The sequence below is a fragment of the Salmo salar genome, chromosome ssa22, assembly GCF_905237065.1.
Source record: "Salmo salar chromosome ssa22, Ssal_v3.1, whole genome shotgun sequence".
Classification (NCBI taxonomy): Eukaryota; Metazoa; Chordata; class Actinopteri; order Salmoniformes; family Salmonidae; genus Salmo; species Salmo salar.
Genome location: NC_059463.1, coordinates 18,594,675 through 18,610,336, shown reverse-complemented (window position 1 = coordinate 18,610,336; position 15,662 = coordinate 18,594,675). Strand labels below are relative to the sequence as shown.

The window sequence follows — 15,662 nt, the reverse complement described above, 5'->3', positions numbered from 1 at the left end:
TAAGAGAGAGATGTCCTGGCCTGGATTCAATGGATCTGGAGCTCCATATTAACCCTGAGCCTCTCCTTTAGCCCCTCTGGCTCTCTGACTCCCTACACATCCTGGATCACACAGAAGGGCTGCCAAGTTAAGGCCTGCTATTTAAGTCGGGTTCAAATTGTTTCAGTTTAGCTTTTACGATGATGACCTTCTGAATGAGATGGAGAAGTCTGCCACTGTCTTATCAATAGACATCTTGTCTCTAAGGTACTGTAACGGTGGTAGAAATGACTTGGAGCTATTTATATATCTTGCACAGAAAGCCGTTATGCTGTTTATAATGAGGGCAGAGTTATTGTCTCTGAGACATGTTTGACAGGCACATACAATTGACTGGCCCTATAGAAATGACTAACACAGATGTAGACACTCAGCACACAATGTGAGGAGAAATCAATGTTTAGTGGAGTATAGTAAATACCATTCATCTTTCATGCAAATTACAGGTCATCTTTCAACCCCTCTGGTGAGGCAGCATTTTAATCTCAGCTCTCCCTCTCTCTCCTTCTCTTTTCTCCGTCTCTGTCTCTCTCTTTCCATTCCAAAAAAAAACAAATATTTGCAGGTATTACTTCACCATTTTCAATTCAGTGGATTCTGCATTCAAAGTGTTGAACATAAATCCTTCTCAAGGTTTCCAGGTTCTGCTGTCAATAACAAAAATCATGAGGTAAATAGAAAACAGGCTCATTGCAGCACAAAACGATCAGACGCATTGCCTGGAGCACCAGACTTTATACAGTTGATGGTGTTTGTCCAGCTCAGCCCTGGCTTAACTAGAATAGCATGGAATCCAACATCGCAGCATCTCAGAAAGACCTCATGGTGAGATAATGTTTCCTGCCATCACACATGGGATTGCTGTGTGATTAAGATGGGATGCATATTTAGTGAAGCTACACAGTGTGTGAGAAAAAGGGGGAGAGAGAGAGAGAGAGAGACAGAGAGAGAGAGAGAAAGAGATATGACAGATGAGTGTGTGGTAATTACTGTATGTGGTGAACAGCCACGGGGGAGCCTATGGTTAATGTGTGTTTGGTTGGTGTGCGGAGGAAGATAACGCTTTGCTCTGGGCTCTGCTAGCTCTGGTAGCTTCAGCACACGGTTAGGCCATCTTTAGGGGGAGGGGAAGCATCAGCCTGGGATTGCTGATACTTCACCGAGGAGTCTCTGTGGTTTCTATAAAGCCAATGCAGCGACTGTATGAGTCAGTTCTTCTCGGACTGTGAGGAGTGTGTATGTGTCCAGTGTTTGAAAAGTAGGCTACAGTTCAGCCTGTTCGTGCTCCGTATGTTTCTACAGTTTGTACCACAAGGCACAGGAGCTTTACTGTGCCCTACATTTCTGAAGAGGTGCTTACAAAGACTTGCTACCCTGTAACCTTGGTTACACCGACTACAGAAAAACTTTACCAGAAAGGTGAAACAGGATGTGAGTTGCTAAACCCCAATATGTCTATCTTGACTCAGACATTCAAACTTCCAATCCTATCCAGTTACAGGGGAATGGAAAAACTTTAGGAAGGTAAGCTAAGCAAAGAGATGCATTCAATCTAATGCTAAACATGTGCATTTAAAAGAAAATAATAATAAGTACAGTATTACATTTCTGGGTGAAAAGAAGATCATGCAGGACAAACACCAGACTGGCTCATTGCCTTCAATGGGAATGAAGGTTCTATACAAGACATTTCTATCACTGGAAACAGAAGCATAACGGCACATGGGTGACACAAAGCACATACTTTCTAAGTTTGAATGTCACAGAAACCACTTTGTGAATTCCTGTGGTTGACATGCAATAGGTGCACACGCACAGGCAGATGTTCACACACAAACACGCCAACATCTCGATGAGAAGACGGGAAAGAACCTTATTTGTTTTGTCTAATAGCTAGAGGACGTATTTTGTAGATGTTAATGAGAGGCAATTAGTTTTGATTAAAAATAAGATTACTGCTTCTCCATGCAATGTTACTATATCAAAACAAAATAATGATTAATCACTGTTTGGGCAAGACATTATTGTCAACACCGAGATTCATTTCACAAACTGTACAAATTGCTCTGAGCGAGGAAGGATGAGAAAACATTCATTTAGAAACATGTGTGGGTCTTATCACCATAGTCTGTTCACTTGAGGACTTTTTCATCATACTGAAAAGCTGGAATTATCCTCAATGTGTTTGTGTCTGTTGCCCACGCCTGTGTACCAATATTGTGTGTAATGACAGGTTGGACTCAGCCCTCTCTCTCTGTCTCTCTCTCCCCCCGGCAGCGTCCATTGTGATTGGGAAGTGGTGGTGTGAGATGGAGCCATGTCTGGAGGGAGAGGAGTGTAAGACTCTGCCTGATAACTCTGGATGGATGTGCTCCTCTGGGAACAAGATCAAGACCACAAGGGTGAGACTCTGCTATGGCCCTAGACAAACACACACATCACACTGAACACAGCACACACACAGCACATATACACATCAACACAGCACACATAGGCTACTCTCTCACAATGGCTATGGATGTGTCAGATAAGCTTTGTGAATCTGTTGGTTAAGTGAGTCGTGGTGAGAAGCCCTCACTAGAAAACAACAACAACAACAACCACAACAACCTATCAGGCGGTAAATAGAACCTGAGTGACCATAGCTAGACAAGACAGTTCTGATATAAATGCTTTGGTACATCCACTGGTATACTGTGGTAGGTGCTCATCTCCTTTCCCATTCCTATCATTTGGGTAATCGTCTCCTGAATCGTCTCCTGTTATTTCATATGAAGAAACCTACATTTTTAAAACTCAAGCAGAGTTCAGTGGGAATAAAGTGTGCACTTGACACGTATTGTGCATGTGTTTGTTCTGGTGAGGTGGGCTTTTTAAACTGTAAGCAGAATATCCAATGACCTGCGCCAGAAAAGTGTAAGCAAGGCAGTGAAAAACAACGTGTTTTTGCCTGAGGGGTAAACTCTTTTAGAAGATAAACTTAAGAGCAAGTGCCTTTCCACTGCCAGGCAGTCTGTAAAAAAAACAAGATGAAGAATCGGTCGTAAGAAATGAAAATAATAAAAGGAATAAAGTGAGCTCATCTAACACACTGTGACAGGTTGATCGGCAGATTTGTATTCATTCTATGGGTGCAGCCTCCCGCTTCTCTTAGTGATTCGTGACCAAGACTGAATAGAAATAGAGACTAATGTGATAATGGTGACAGGAACAGCCAGGGAAGGTTAGACCACACAGGGTTTCTCAAGGTTGTTCCGCTTGCTTATGCAATACACAGTCTATACTTGCATGCTATTCCAAGCCCTAAAAGTGAAAAGAAGTTGACCGGATGGTACGATTTTGCCAACCTGTCAAGGTAAGCAAACTTTAAGAACGCCTCTCAGAATGCATTCTTTGGACAACAACGTGAAATGCGTTTCATAAGTTGGATGTAACCTTGGACGAACCCTCTCGTTGCCAAGCATATTTCCTAAAACAGTGGTTCACAAACCTCTCCTTGGGGACCCCCTACCATCCTATGTGTTTGATCTATTCCAGAGCTAGCACACCTGATTCAAATTGTCAACTAATCATCAAATCCTTGGTCGCGTTCCTCTGCTCAGACATTGCGTGCATCAACCAATGGTTGCGTGACACGTCATCGACTGTGCCGTCGGGCACCAGATTGCTAAAACATATGATGTGGTTAGCTGATACCTAAACTACCTATCCAGGCACCCGTTGAATACATGAATCAGGCAAGCTAATTCAAGGCCACAACAAAATGTTGAAATGTCTGGCCATCCCCGAGGAGAGGTTTGAGAACCACTGTCCTAAACGCTCATCATATGAATCAATTACTATGTGCAGTACTAGAAGTGATCTGAAGTCAGTGAACAGGAAGGGATCCTGTGCGTGTGCATTAGGGTCAGAGGTCAAAGGCTCTACGAAAGGATATACTCCTAAATATCCACATCAACATTTTCTCTTGACCCTCTCTTTGCAGAACACTGCGCCATACTCACCTTTTTAGCTCTGGAAGCAAAATGCAGAGGATGCTTCAACAGAAACTGAGCTGCATTCTTGCTTCTGTAAAGGTTAGTCTCTCTCCAGCTTTTCTTCATGTGCACTTCACTAAACAACTATAGGAGTGTGACTGACTGACTTATGTTCATTGGCTTCTCATTAACTCAAATACTCAGTGAAAAATATTCCACTGTGTGTGTTTACAGTATGTGCATAATTAGGCAAAATGACACAAATACTATGCGCTCTCCCTTCTACTCAAGATTACAGTATAACACACACAACACATGCAACACGAGCAATATAAATTACGTTCGTCAACAATTTAAGAACTATCTCATGTACAGTACCAGTCAAAAGTTTGGACACACCTTCTCATTCCAGGGTTTTTCTTTATTTGTACTATTTTCTACATTGTAGAATAATAGTGAAGACATCAAAACTATGAAATAACAAACATGGAATCATAGAATCATTGGCGACTCCGGGATGCTGACCTTCTAGGCAGAGTTGCAAAGAAAAGCCATATCTCAGACTGGCCAATAAAAATAAAATATTAAGATGGGCAAAAGAACACAGACACTGGACAGAGGAACTCTGCCTAGAAGGCCAGCATCCCGGAGTCACCTCTTTGCTGTTGACGTTGAGACTGGTGTTTAGAAGGGTAATATTTAATGAATCTGCCAGTTGAGGACTTGTGAGGCGTCTGTTTCTCAAACTAGACACTCTAATGTACTTGTCCTCTTGCTCAGTTGTGCACAGGGGCCTTCCACTCCTCTTTCTATTCTGGTTAGAACCAGTTTTCACTGTTCTGTGAAGGGAATAGTACACTGCGTTGTACGAGATCTTCAGTTTCTTGGCAATTTCTTGCATGGAATAGCCTTCATTTCTCTGAACAAGAATAGACTGATGAGTTTCAGAAGAAAGGTATTTGTTTCTGGCCATTTGGAGCCTGTAGTCAAACCCACAAATGCTGATGCTCCAGATCCTCAACTAGTCTAAAGAAGGCCAGTTTTAATCAGGACAACAGTTTTCAGCTGTGCTAACATAATTACAAAAGGGTTTTCTAATGATAAATTAGCATTTTAAAATGATAAACTTGGATTAGCTAACACAACGTGCCATTGGAACACAGGAGTGATGGTTGCTGATAATGGGCCTCTGTACCCGTATGTAGATATTCCATTAAAAGTCAGCTACAATAACCATTTACAAAATTAACAAAGTCTACACTATATTTCTGATCGACTTGATGTTATTTTAATGGACCAAAAATTTGCTTTTCTTTCAAAAACAAGGACAATTCTGAGTGACCCCAAACTTTTGAACAGTAGTATATATATATGCAGGCCTCAACCCCTCCCCTGAGAGCACTTGAGTCAGTATATCATGCGGCCCTCAGGTTCGTTACCAATCAAAAACGTCGAACACATCATTGTGATCTCTACAGCGTCATTGGCTGGTCGTCATTGACCTTGCGTAGGCTTAAACACTGGTATACACTGACTTATAAGGCCATACTGGGTAAAATGCCACTTTCTCTGTTCTTTTTTAATCAGGTCGGTAAATAAATATAAATTACGGTCCCATTCTCAATTGCTTTTAACAGTACCAAGAATTAGAACAGGTCATGGTAGAAATAGTTTTAGGTACTCAGCTCTGTGGTTTTGGAATTCTCTCCTGAACATTTGAAAATGTGATGATCTAGTCACGTTGGTGGAGTTTTAACACTTGATCGATGTAACTATCACGAGTGTAATTGTCTTTAGGACAGCTGTTTTCTAGTCGTGACATTCGTGTTTTTTTACGTAATATGTAGTTGTTGTACTGCATGTGTGTCTATAGTTTTTTTAATGTTGTGTTTAGTGTATGTAAGTTGTTTTGTCTGAAACTTTGTTCCCCTGCTGCTATTGGAAAAAGCATTGCTATCTCAATGAGAAAAACCTGTATAAATAAAGGTTAAATTAAAAAAAGAAAATGTAAAAAAAACAGACACATCTCAACATCAACTGTTCAGAGGAGACAGACTTCTGCAACCACTACTAAAGGACACCAATAATAAGAAGAGACTTGCTTGGGCCAAGAAACATGAGCAATGGACATTAGACCCTTGGAAATCTGTCCTTTGGTCTGAGATCTTTGGTTCCAACTGCTGTGTCTTTGTGAGAAGGAGAGTAGTTGAACGGATGATCTCCGCATGTGTGGTTCCCACCGTGAAGCATGGAGGAGGAGGTGTGATGGTGTGGGTGTGCTTTGCTGGTGACTCTGTCTGTGATTTACTTAAACTTCAAGTCACACTTAACCAGCATGACTACCGCAGCATTCTGCAGCAATTCGTCATCCCATCTGGTTTGCGCTTAGCGGGACTATCATTTCTTTTTCAACAGGACAATGACCCAACACACCTCCAGGCTATGTAAAGGCAATTTGACCAAGAAGGAGAGTGATGGAGTGCTGTATCAGATGACCTGGCCTCCACAATCACTCAACCTCAACCCAGTTGAGAAGGTTTGGGATGAGTTGGACTGCAGAATGAAAAGCAGCCAACAAGTGCTCAGCATATGTGGGAACTCCTTCAAGATGTCTGGAACAGCATTCCAAATAAGCTGGTCGGGAGAATGCCAAGAGTGTGCAAAGCTGTTGTCAAGGAAAGGGTGGCTACTTTGAAGAATCTCAAATATAAATAGATTTTGAACTTTTTTGGTTACTACAGGATTCTATATTTGTTATTTCATAGTTTTGATGTTTTCACTATTATTCTACAATGTAGAAAATAGTAAAACATTTAAGAAAAACCCTTGACTGAGTAGGTGTGTCCAAACTTTTGACTGGTACTGTACATCTGGAAATACAAAGACATGCATGCCGCCTGTCAACACACACATGTATACAAACAAACACAGCCCTGGTCATTTGCTGTTCTGGTCAGATCAGTGTGTAATAGTAGGATCAGTCCCTCTCTTTCATCCATTCTCTCCTTTGTTTCATGTCCTATTTTGCTACTTTGTACTGTGTGAATTAGATTACAGTGCATAGTCCCAGTCTGCCAATCCCATTATGATGTGCTAATCTCGGGTGTGTGTGTGTGTGTGTGTGTGTGTGTGTGTGTGTGTGTGTGTGTGTGTGTGTGTGTGTGTGTGTGTGTGTGTGTGTGTGTGTGTGTGTGTGTGTGTGTGTGTGTGTGTTTGAGTTTGTCTGACACCCTTGGGTATGTCTGTCTTCTGCCCCTCTTGTTGTGTGGGTTGTTATCAGAGGCTGCTTTATGTCCTGATCTGCCTCTAACGTGGGGCATTTAGACAACTATCAGCGGACAGCATAGACAACAGACCATTTAAAAGGGTTTTATTTCCCTCTCTGTATTCCTGTTTTAATCAACATCCTTCATTCTTTCTGCATTGAGGGCAAATAACCTCATCTGTATTTGTTTTGTTATACTCCAGTAAATCCTACAGGACTTTTTTTCCCCCTTTTCATTTCACCTGCAGGGTTTCATTTGGCTCTAAACAGCCTCAGTGAAATGCAATCAGGCACACACACACACACACACACACACACACACACACACACACACACACACACACACACACACACACACACACACACACACACACACACACACACACACACACACACACACACACACACACAGACACACATAAATACATCAGCTTTAATACTCGTTTTTTAAATTGGCATGAACGTTAGAAGCTGACAAAGCGAGTGCCTGACAGACTTTTTTCTTGCTGTCTTTCAGAGGGGGAGCCCTGCTTGCCTGTACTCTATCAGCAGCAGACAAGGCAGGCCTTTTGTTTGAGGAAGTCACAGTGAAGGGAACTGGGGAGGGACCCCTCCAAACACACGCCCAGCATAGATCCACATTACCCGCTCCATTGGCTAAATAGATCAATCCTTTTTCTCACGCCATACAGTTACATGGAAAAGGGAGAGAACAAAAAAAAGCTGAAATGTAACATCTTGTCTTCATTCTGCTTACCTGCCTCTTTTGTTATAAAGATCTAATTATGTGAAGGCTTCAATATAATCAAGAATCCCTACCAGACAGACAGTACATGTCACCAGGCAGATTGACTGTTAGCCCAGGATCATTCATGGCTGAGAGAAGAAGAAGAAACTGATAACAGCCGTTTCACTAATACTAATAGTTTCCTAGCTGTTGCCTCAGTATGTAAATTCAGTATATGCTTTGCTGTTTCAAAAGCCACATGTTGTCTAGCAGAAGTACCAGAAGGCACCTTTTCAAGCCAGTCACAAAACACAACAGGATATATCCCATCTGGGAGGCTTGTTCAGAGCAAAGTGCAACAGACGCATCACCATCAAATGTGTTGAATAAGAGAAATCATAAATCAATTGTTCAAATGAACAACTGGCGCTACTCCACACAGTAAAATCATGTGTTCAACTTACACTACCGTTCAAAAGTTTGGGGTCACTTAGATATGTCCTTGTTTTTGAAAGAAAAGCCCATCAGAAATACAGTGTAGACATTGTTAATGTTGTAAATTACTATTGTAGCTGGAAATGGACGATTTTTTATGGAATATCTACATACAGAGGCCCATTATCAGCAACCATCACTCCTGTGTTCCAATGGCACGTTGTGTTAGCTAATCAGTTTATCATTTTAAAAGGCTAATTGAACATTAGAAAACCCTTTTGCAATTATGTTAGCACTACTGAAAACTATTGTTCTGATTAAAGAAGCAATAAAACTGACCTTCTTTAGACTAGTTGAGTATCTGGAGCTTCAACATTTGTGGGCTCGATTACAGGCTTGTTCTGAGAAATGAAGGCTATTCCATGCAAGAAATTGCCAAGAAACTGAAGATCTCGTACAACGCTGTGTACTACTCCCTTCACAGAACAGCGCAAACTGGCTGTAACCAGAATAGAAAGAGGAGTGGGAGGCCCCGGTGCAAAACTGAGCAAGAGGGCAAGTACATTAGAGTGTCTAGTTTGAGAAACAGACACCTCACAAGTCCTCAACTGGCAGATTCATGAAATAGTACCCTTCAAAACACCATTCTCAACGTCAACAGTGAAGAGCCGACTCCGGGATGCTGCCCTTCTAGGCAGAGTTGCAAAGAAAAAGCCATATCTCAGACTGGCCAATAAAAAGAAAAGATTAAGATGGGCAAAAGAACACAGACACTGGACAGAGGAACTCATTCCGGAGTCGCCTCTTCACTGTTGATGTTGAGACTGGTGTTTTGCGGGTACTATTTAATGAAGCCTTCATTTCTCAGAACAAGAATAGACTGACAAGTTTCAGAAGAAAGTTCTTTGTTTCTGGCCATTTGGAGCCTGTAATCGAACTCACAAACGGTAGTGTATATCTTTTTGGTAATAGTTTACATTAACCATCCATCTGCATTTTGCTTTCATAATAATGACATGACAGCTGATGTAAGCTTAAAGGGGTAGTCTACAGTTGCTACATACATTTCTGGACTTATAAATTAATGATATGTACCCATTGATTGTTGAAGAATATACTGCAACTTCTAAATGCCTTATTTATTTATTATTTATTTTACCTTTGCTTAACCAGGTAGGCAAGTTGAGAACAAGTTCTCATTTACAACTGCGACCTGGCCAAGATAAAGCAAAGCAGTTCAACACATACAACAATACAGAGTTACACATGGAGTAAAACAAACATACAGTACAAAAACAAGTCTATATACAATGTGAGCAAATGAGGTGAGATAAGGGAGGTAAAAGGCAATAAAAAGGCCATGGTGGTGAAGTAAATACAATATAGCAATTAAAAAACACTGGAATTGTAGATTTGCAGTAGGTGAGTGTGCAAAGTAGAAATACTGAGCTCATGAGCTTAGTTCAATTGTCGTACCCCATCAGAACCCAGAATTTGATCTTGTTTTACTCCAATGTTTTTAAACAAAGTAAATGTAAACATATACATGGATGGTCAGTCATTGCGTACATACCTCTGTCTATGAATTTGAGAGTGGTTACATTTATCCAGCCCCATCCCTCCACTTTCTAATTGTTTCAACTGCTGATTATCGCTTTAACTGTCTTAGAACAAAGTAGTAGACAAGTACTAAGTCATGTTTTGCAGAGGGGTCAAATACTTATTTCCCTCATTAAAATGCAAATCAATTTATAATTTTTTTGTTGTTATTCTGTCTCTCACTGTTCAAATAAACCTACCATTAAAATTATAGACTGATCATTTCTTTGTCAGTGGGCAAACGTACAAAATCAGCAGGGGATCAAATACTTTTTTCCCCCCACTGTAAGAGGTAATATCTAACAATTCCACAACAAAACCTAATGCATCTAACATTTCCGTAAAAAAACAACAACAATAAAGCCTTGTGTTCCTGTTTTCTTTCTTCTTTTTTTCATGCTGTTGATATTAAGTGCACTTGATTCAGCAGCCCCTAGCACCGGGAACGCAAAGTGTTCCCATTTTTAACCGTTGCATGTGTCTGAAGGTAGAACTCCACCTACCCAGCAGTCCCAGATAGCAAATCAAGTGCACCTATAGGCCTACCACTGACCAATCAGATAGCTCGTAACACCGTGTCTGCACGTGTCTGCACACTGTAATAGGAAGCATCGAACGCACAGCAAAGTTGATCATGTGAGATTTCAAAAGTTTTAAAACCATGAGTAGAGACTCAACGAATACAGCAAAGAGCTGCTGTGTTTATGAGTAAGTTCATGTTTAAGTTGTTATTCAGCACTGTCAACACTTTGTTCAACACTTTAATAGTTCATAAAATGCACGTTCTCCCAAATTCCACTCACACTACAACCAGCACTGCAGCTGCAATGAATGAGTATAGCAAAGTGTTTCGATAAGCTTGCGTTGTTGTTACTTGAGGCGTGTCTTTTTTAATATCGAGGAATTTTTCAACAACATAAATTGGTGCGAGGCAGAAATACTGCAGCTGGAAGACTGTGTCCCCTTTTCTCAGCGGAAGGAGAGAGGAGAGATGGTGAATCGGGTAAGAGCCAGCCTCACCGCTGCTCCCTCCCTCCCCTCAAACTGACTATCAGATGCAGGCCATCAGTCCAGTAAAAAAAAGTGAATGATTACGCTCACTCAGCTGTTTGTCACAAGTAATACAACAAATGATCTATTACCAGTGTGGTCATACACCTTAAATGTTGAAATATATCATTTCAAAATTGTCTTAGAAGAACAACATTGGCAGGGCAATTCAAGCTTAGCCAATATGCAGCGATAATGTATTGGGCCTACAGCCTGCTGCGCAAACCTCATTGCTGCAGAACTGTTTTTAATTGGTTAATGTTGCATAGGCATACTTTTTTTTAAGTGATGATATTTTTTTTCTGAGCGTTAGATCTCGGCTTGCATTTTGACTCAGAAAATGTCTGTGACCGCTGCTGTAGAGAGAGAGATACATTTTGGCCCTCAGAGGGGGGAAGAGCGTACTGGTCCTTAAAGCATTGTCATTTGTGTTTTGCTGCTCCATTTGCCATGCAGCCCCAGGTGACAGAGAGACATAGTTTAGGGCCGAGCCTACGGTGTCATAAAGGGATTTGTCATCAGCTGACATCAACTACCTTCACTGTTTATGTCATCTGTCATGTCATTCTCATAACAGTGTTATGTAGGCGTTATGATGGAAGGTTCATGTAAAGTGGATCTGCTTGCTTCTACTCTTTTGCTCTATACCCATTGTCAGTGTCACATTAAATGGATCTTGGTGTATGTTGTTGTTGTCTGGAGTTTTCTGTTCCTTGAGGGGGTTTCGTTGCTTTTCAAAGAAGTTCTTCAACAAATGGAATGGATGTGTTCAGCACTTAACGAGAAACAGAAGGAAAGAGAATGTCTACATGATTTCGCTAAGGCAATTGTCCTTGGCTCTTTTTACTTATTGATGTCTATGCAAATTGCATTTTAATGTGGCCTGTAAATTAGAATGCAGAGGGCTTCGTTTCCAACAGGAAAAAAAAGTTTGGGAATCCTTTTCCAATCCATCCCTACCTGCTACTGCTCTGTTCCTTTCCAGAGAAGGAGACAGAACAGAGGACAGCTGAAATGACAGCATGTGCATATAATGTAACAAACCTCTATGGGATTCAGTCTGTCTCTCTGTGGGAGAAGCAGGCGTAATGACAACTGTGCTTGTTATATTAGAGGTCACTTTCTGCTGAAACAAACTGTGACATTTTGGCCATTCATTGGTTGATAGAGATGAAACAGATGCAAATGCTGGACAGCTAAGCCCTAAGGATTAAGGACCAAAGGGGCTAGTTCTGTATAGAGAGAAGAGAAGGTGGAGAGTACACGTGGTACCTGCTACTGTAAGGCTGTGGCCTGGTAAAGAGAAAATGGGAATGATCGAGTCGTCATGCTACACTAAGTCAGACGATCCTATATGGTGTTTATGGTTGTGAATGTTGTCTAAAACTATATCACTCCAGCTTTGAAAAAAGGTGGCACTTATCTTGAAAATGTTGAATGTCATCACAATGTTATACCATGATAGTGAACCATACAAAATGATGCTAACATAGGACTTTGGACAGGAGAGTTGGGTTGACAGAGGTGGTGCACACAGGGCCACTAACAAACTGCATGAACATTCTGACCTGTCAGAGAGAAAGGCTATAAGCCTCCACATCATTCCACCATCCACCCACACAATCTCCAAATTACGACACAGACCTCTTAGTATGAGCTGTGCCCAGGGCCCCGAGGGGTCCCCCAGGGTCCTGTCGCTGTCTCAATCACACACACACCTGGCTGCCACCACCAGCAGAGACCGGTGGATGGAAATGTCATTTTGAGCAGTGTGAGGGCGAGACCAGAGCCACAAGGTTTATTTTTTTTTTATTAGCTCCACGTTGTGCAGGGTCTGTCCCCTATTCTCGGTCCTCATTTCTGATTCTTAGACAGGATTTATCAGCGAGTCAACGTTTTAGATTGATTGCTGTGAATGTTGTTGATTTCGGTAAATGAGCATTTGAGTAAATATCCAACATAATATCACATTTTTGAGGAGATGTTAACTTTTAAATGATATATTGAGACACACTGTCAACATTGGAAAACATACCGTGTGTGTAACCAAGACGAGACAAAGGGGATGCAGCAGGTAAAGATTGAGCAGTCTGGTTCATCATGAACATACTGAGCACCTCATTCAGCCCTCTGAAAAGCCTTCTATAGCTGCCTGAGGGCTGCACAATGTGCCACTGAAATCCAGCCAGATTCACGACTGACACTAAATAAGAGTTGTTGAATTTAAACCACAGGGAGACAGTCAGGCATACGTCCCTTTTAGCAGAACCAAAGTCACTTCAGTGCGCTCAGATAGACAGGCTGAAATACTGAGAGATGATTGGCTGGTTCTGTTTGAGGAAGCACAGGCTTTTCCATGATGTTGATCATGTGTAAAGAAGTGTGAAGTAATAAAGCAGAAAATATGCCACAGTGATATTACCCAGAGCAGACAAACACAGCATGGAAACACACCAAGGTTTTTGCACTGACTCTCTGATATCTCATGGCTGAGAACGTAACTCAGTTTCGATGTTGCTCACTCTCACAAAAGCTGTCTGTTTTTAGCAATAACAGCAGAGGGGAGGTGAGAGAGATGAGCCTCTCAGTTCAAAAGACCTCTTGTTTTGACATGTGGAATGGAGAAATTCCTCGGGGTGTAATCCTCACGCACTTGTATGCCTTTGTTCTGTCTAAGTGTGTGTGTGTTTCTCTTCTCCTCTTCCCTGTGTGTTTCAGATTCACCCCAGGACCTAACAAAGAGCTCCCTTGCAGGCTCCCAGCCAGGATCCCCTCCCTCCGAACGGACTAAAACTATTACATCAACTGGATTACCCGTGACTGCAAAAAAAAGGATATCCTCCTAGATAAAACAGCTTCGCTCGGGTGGTGCCAAGGATTTTAGACCAGACTAATCCCTTTTTGATCAATGAGCCTCACGTCGGGACTCTCCTCCACAACAACCACGGCCAATTTCCTTCATGCTTTTTTTTCCTCCCTTTCGAAACTAAAACAGCTTAGCAGGGGTTATTTAGAGGTTGTAAAAACGTTATTTGAAGACACTAACGCCTCCCCAAAGGTAAACTGTATTATCCTCACTGAGCCTCAGTGCCACTGAGCAAGGGATCCTACAGGATCAGTGGCACATTGGAGGGACATTATGTGGGGATCGATTGAACCTTTTTCAATAATCCTTGTCATCAGCGTCCATCTTAGAAGCGACATCTCAGCATGCCAGCGTTCTTGTGACTGTGCGGAGCTTGGGCAGTGACCCTGACTGCTGTCGACTCTGCCTACGCAATGCCCCCAGGAACAACAACACAACGCTGATTAAACAGACACTCAGAGGTCACAGGGGTCAACCCAGGGGCCCATAGTCACTGTCCATGATTGACATGTCATTCAGAACTGTTCTTTGTTGGCACGCTCTATGTTATTCATTGGAGCTTTTTCTTTGTACATAATATAGTTGTGTGTATATATACTGTAAATACAGGATAAAAAAGGCAGTTTGAGGGCTCTCTTATACAGTAAACATATCCTGCGAGGAGATCCTTCCATGGAATTGTTCAGTTCTATACCTGATTATGAAGTACAGTGAATTCCTAGTCAAAGGTAGTGGTTGAATATCCTCTCTGTGTATAGGACTGTTTGCAGTGTTTGATTTCATTGAGAATCTCTGGAATAGACTTTGCAGGACCATAATGAGAAAGTATTGGTCTCATTCACCCTTCAGTGATGTGCTTGGAAAATAGGAATCCCTATAGCTTCTGTAAAGATTATTAAACTACTGTACAGAACTGCCTCACAAAAGAAACAAGCATCAACAGTGACCCAAGTCCTCTTTTTTTGTTATAAATTATAGATAACAACAGTGCAACTGGGTCCAGTATCTGAGAGTTATTTTATGTCCTGTGTCTGCTATTGAGAATGGTTGTGGACTTGACTTTGCTTGTTGTGCGTAGATTCCACACTGACACACTGAAAGACTTCCCAGACGATATTTTGAAAAATACATTGAGAAAGTATTGGACATATTGAACAGACATGCAGTACCTTCACTAAATATACATATGGTCTTATCAGAATTAAAGGGGTTTTCTATAATGAGTTTCCTGTCTCAGTTTACTAAACGTTTACTGTTTTACTGTGGGTGCTTTTTCTTGTGGTGCGTACATTCATAATTTCCTCTAAGTGCCATCTATATTGTGAACAGATAAGTATTATACCATTTGTCTGAGTCCACACTCAGTCAACAACGCTTTTAACAAGTATTAAAATAACTGGCGGAAATATGCATACACACAGACGTGCTCAAAAACACACGCACACACGCACACACACACACAAATTAGTGTGTGATTGTTCATTTACACAACTCCCTTGGTGCCAAAGAGAATTTATCAAAATAACATATTCAATGAATTTATGCAATTAGAATAAAGATTTCCAATATCATGCCCAGCTATATCTCTTGATGCAGAGTTGTCTTATCTCCCTACAGACACTTTTGTATATTAGTCATTTAGAAATTCTGCTTTTTTGTGCCGTTTGGTTCCTCACTGCACAGTCACAGAAGGTATCAAACTGA

General features: G+C 41.4%; 1 protein-coding gene across 1 annotated transcript in view; it reads left to right on the top strand.

Moving 5' to 3' along the window:
* The window catches only part of LOC106583036 (chemokine-like protein TAFA-1), a 265,027-nt gene extending 249,849 nt beyond the window's left edge, over positions 1 to 15,178 (top strand). The window contains exons 4-6 of the mRNA XM_014166794.2: positions 2,317 to 2,441; positions 4,025 to 4,115; positions 13,811 to 15,178. Coding sequence (XP_014022269.1) covers positions 2,317 to 2,441; positions 4,025 to 4,051 — 152 coding nt within the window. The 3' untranslated portion in view covers positions 4,052 to 4,115; positions 13,811 to 15,178. The remainder of the gene's footprint in view (positions 1 to 2,316; positions 2,442 to 4,024; positions 4,116 to 13,810) is intronic.
* The last annotated feature ends 484 nt before the right edge of the window (positions 15,179 to 15,662 follow it).